The sequence below is a fragment of the Pteropus vampyrus genome, unplaced genomic scaffold (assembly GCF_000151845.1).
Source record: "Pteropus vampyrus isolate Shadow unplaced genomic scaffold, Pvam_2.0 Scaffold312, whole genome shotgun sequence".
In the NCBI taxonomy this organism is placed as follows: Eukaryota; Metazoa; Chordata; class Mammalia; order Chiroptera; family Pteropodidae; genus Pteropus; species Pteropus vampyrus.
The window spans coordinates 356,263-358,961 of record NW_011889093.1 but is presented as its reverse complement, the minus strand read 5'-3'; the positions used below and the strand labels follow the sequence as shown (position 1 = coordinate 358,961).

Sequence of the window (2,699 nt, the reverse complement as noted above, 5' to 3'; positions counted from 1 at the left end):
TTATGTGTGTGCATGTGTGTGTCCCGTGTGTTGTGTGTGTGTCCATGAATGCTGCATGCATAGATGTGCATGTGCGCACATGCATGTGTGTGCATGTGTGTGTCACATGTGTTGTGTGTGTCCATGAATGCTGCATGCATAGATGTGCATGTGTGCATGTGCGTTGTGTGTGTGTGTCCCGTGTTGTGTGTGCATGTGTGTTATGTGTATGTGTGTATTTATGTGTTGTGTGTGCAGACGTGTGTGTATGGGTGTGGGTGTGTGCAGATGTGTGTGTGCAGATGTATGTGTATGGGTGTGGATGTGTGCAGATGTGTATGTGCGGGGGTGTGTGTGTGTGTGCAGGTGTGTGTGTGCAGATGTGTGTAGGTGTGTGTGTGCAGGTGTGTGCAGATGTGTATGGGTGGGTATGTGTGCGGGTGTGTGTGTGCAGATGTGTGTGAGTGTGTGTGTGCAGATGTGTGTGGGGGTACGTGTGTGTGCAGATGTGTGGGTGCAGATGTGTGGGTGCAGATGTGTGGGTGCAGATGTGTGGGTGTGTGGGGGGGTGTTTGCAGATGTGTATGGGCGGGTGTGTGTGCAGATGTGTGTGAGTGTGTGTGTGTGCAGATGTGTATGGGCGGGTGTGTGTGCACATGTGTGTGTGTGCAGATGTGTGTGAGTGTGTGTGTGTGCAGATGTGCATGGGCAGGTGTGTGTGCAGATGTGTGTGTGTGCAGATGTGTATGGGGGTGGGTGTGTGTGCGTATGTGTGTGGGGATACGTGTGTGCGTGTGCTGGAAAGTAAGTTCTAGGTACATTCTGGGCACTGGGATCACGTGAGGCTTTACGTCCACGGTCTTCCTGCCGCCACAGAACCCCTAGGGCCGACCTCACGCCCGCGCGGGGCTGCCTGCCCCTCTCTGCTCTCGCTCACTTCGCCTCCAGAGGATCTTCCTGAAGGACGGAAAACTGCCACAAGACCGTAAAGCATATATTCATTTCAAAACCTCTTGCTGAAATCAGAATCTTACGAACAGCAACGGTCTATATTCAATAACTCATTTTTCTCAATCCATCTAAATCACTGGACACACCGAGTTTTGTCTTTTTTCAGATAAACATCAGTGGGGCCGAAACTCTAGGCTGGCTTCCTTCTGCTTTTGAATCAGAGTGATTAAGAAAGAAGCCAGAAGGTTTTCTCCAGTGATTTGTATACAGGTTTATGATTTTTTTTTTGTTTTTTCTTTTGCTTCCTTTTGCTTCTGTGGAAGCTCGCTTTTACATTTTCTTTTTTATTTACAGAAAACATATCTCTAAGCACTTCAGGAACAGCTTTCATTCAGACTTCGCATTTATCTCTTTCCAGCGCCGACCTGCACGACATTTACTTTCCTACATAAGCTTTGCGGGGAGGGACCCACGGCCCTCCACGCATAGCCACGTACCCTTCACGGCCACGAGACCCCGACCTCATGATCGTGATGCCATTCGTGGCTGTTATCAGAGCTTCTCCTGTGCTGTGCTGAGTCTCAGAAAACATTTCCACCCGACGAAGTTCTCTTAACTGGCTCCCCTGACCAGCTCCTTCCCGCCAAGGCCTCGGCTTTTTCGGACACCTGCTCATGATCCATCTTTGCGTCGACCGCTTTTTGCATTGCCTCCAAAATGTGTCTTAGCTTAGTTTTTAGCTTTTCCAACCCTTTTCTTCTGGTTACTTAAATAAAGAATTGCATTTCTCTCCAGATATTTAACATAAGAAGAAGCTATCTCCCTGACTCTAGTGAAGGGGAATTAAAGTCACTTACTGTGCCTTGAGAGGAACAGCGGCTTTCTTGATAACCCTGCGGCCGCTAGAACCGCAAGGGCAACGTGCCCGCAGAGGCGCGGACGCTGACATAGTGTCCACGGCCGGCCTCCCACGCAGTCTGGAGTTCTCAAGAGGGAAACAGTTCCATGTCTAATAGTCTTCAGACTGGTGTCAGAGAAGCTAAGACACCTCTGCAAGGCGCGAGGGGCTTAGCGGTGCTCACCTTGGGCAGTGCAGGGTCCACAGGAGGCTGCCGGGGCAGGCTGTGCTGCTGTGCTCAGGGGCACCCGTTCTGCTAACATGGAATTTCTAATGGCCATTAAGAAAAAGGCAGTGAGAAACCAGGATTGGCCCAAAGCAAATTGCTGAATTACCACTTCCTGCTTAAAAGTAACGCCTCTGTGCCCAAAGGCAGATGATTAACCAGCTATATCCTGTAGGCTATAACACAGTCATATGACTCCCTGGAACCAACTCAACTCAGCAGTAAAGCTGATGAGTGAGGAGGACCCAGTGGCTCAAACATTCACGTTTTTCACCTAATTGTCTCATGTCAAAGATACTTTGCCAGGTGACCGAGAAGATCTGGCAACGTTGACAGAAGGCCCCAGGGCCGTGGTTAGTGCCGCTGCCTTGGATCCCAGTTGCCTGGATTCACCCTGAAAGCTGTGTGCCCGCAGGGAGGTCGCCAGCCCTGTGCGTGTCACAGTTCCCTTTTCTGTAAGGTAAAGACCACGAGTGTCCCCATCTCAGAGTGCCGAGGCAGGTCACTGGGCTGGGCCGTGCAGGGCAGTTGAAACAGTGCCTAGAGCGTGTCTTCATAAATAGTAGCTAGTATCAGTGTGTCATTTGGGATTTTAAAAAATGTGAGCAATAACTCGTGATGAAAAGCACTGTGGTGGTGACTTGT

At 50.1% G+C, this 2,699-nt stretch overlaps 1 protein-coding gene across 3 annotated transcripts in view; it reads right to left on the bottom strand.

Annotated features, from left to right (window-relative positions):
* The window catches only part of CCR6 (C-C motif chemokine receptor 6), a 14,449-nt gene extending 12,278 nt beyond the window's left edge, over window positions 1–2,171 (bottom strand). The window contains exons 1-2 of one of the 3 annotated variants that reach the window (XM_023521718.1): window positions 2,013–2,146; window positions 1,788–1,915 (exon numbers count right to left, since the gene is read on the bottom strand). In XM_023521718.1, coding sequence (XP_023377486.1) covers window positions 1,788–1,879 — 92 coding nt within the window. In that variant the 5' untranslated portion in view covers window positions 1,880–1,915; window positions 2,013–2,146. Of the gene's footprint in view, window positions 1–1,787 lie in introns of all 3 variants that reach the window. The other 2 variants (XM_011377468.2, XM_011377467.2) reach the window with 2 other exon arrangements.
* Window positions 2,172–2,699: the final 528 nt, after the last annotated feature.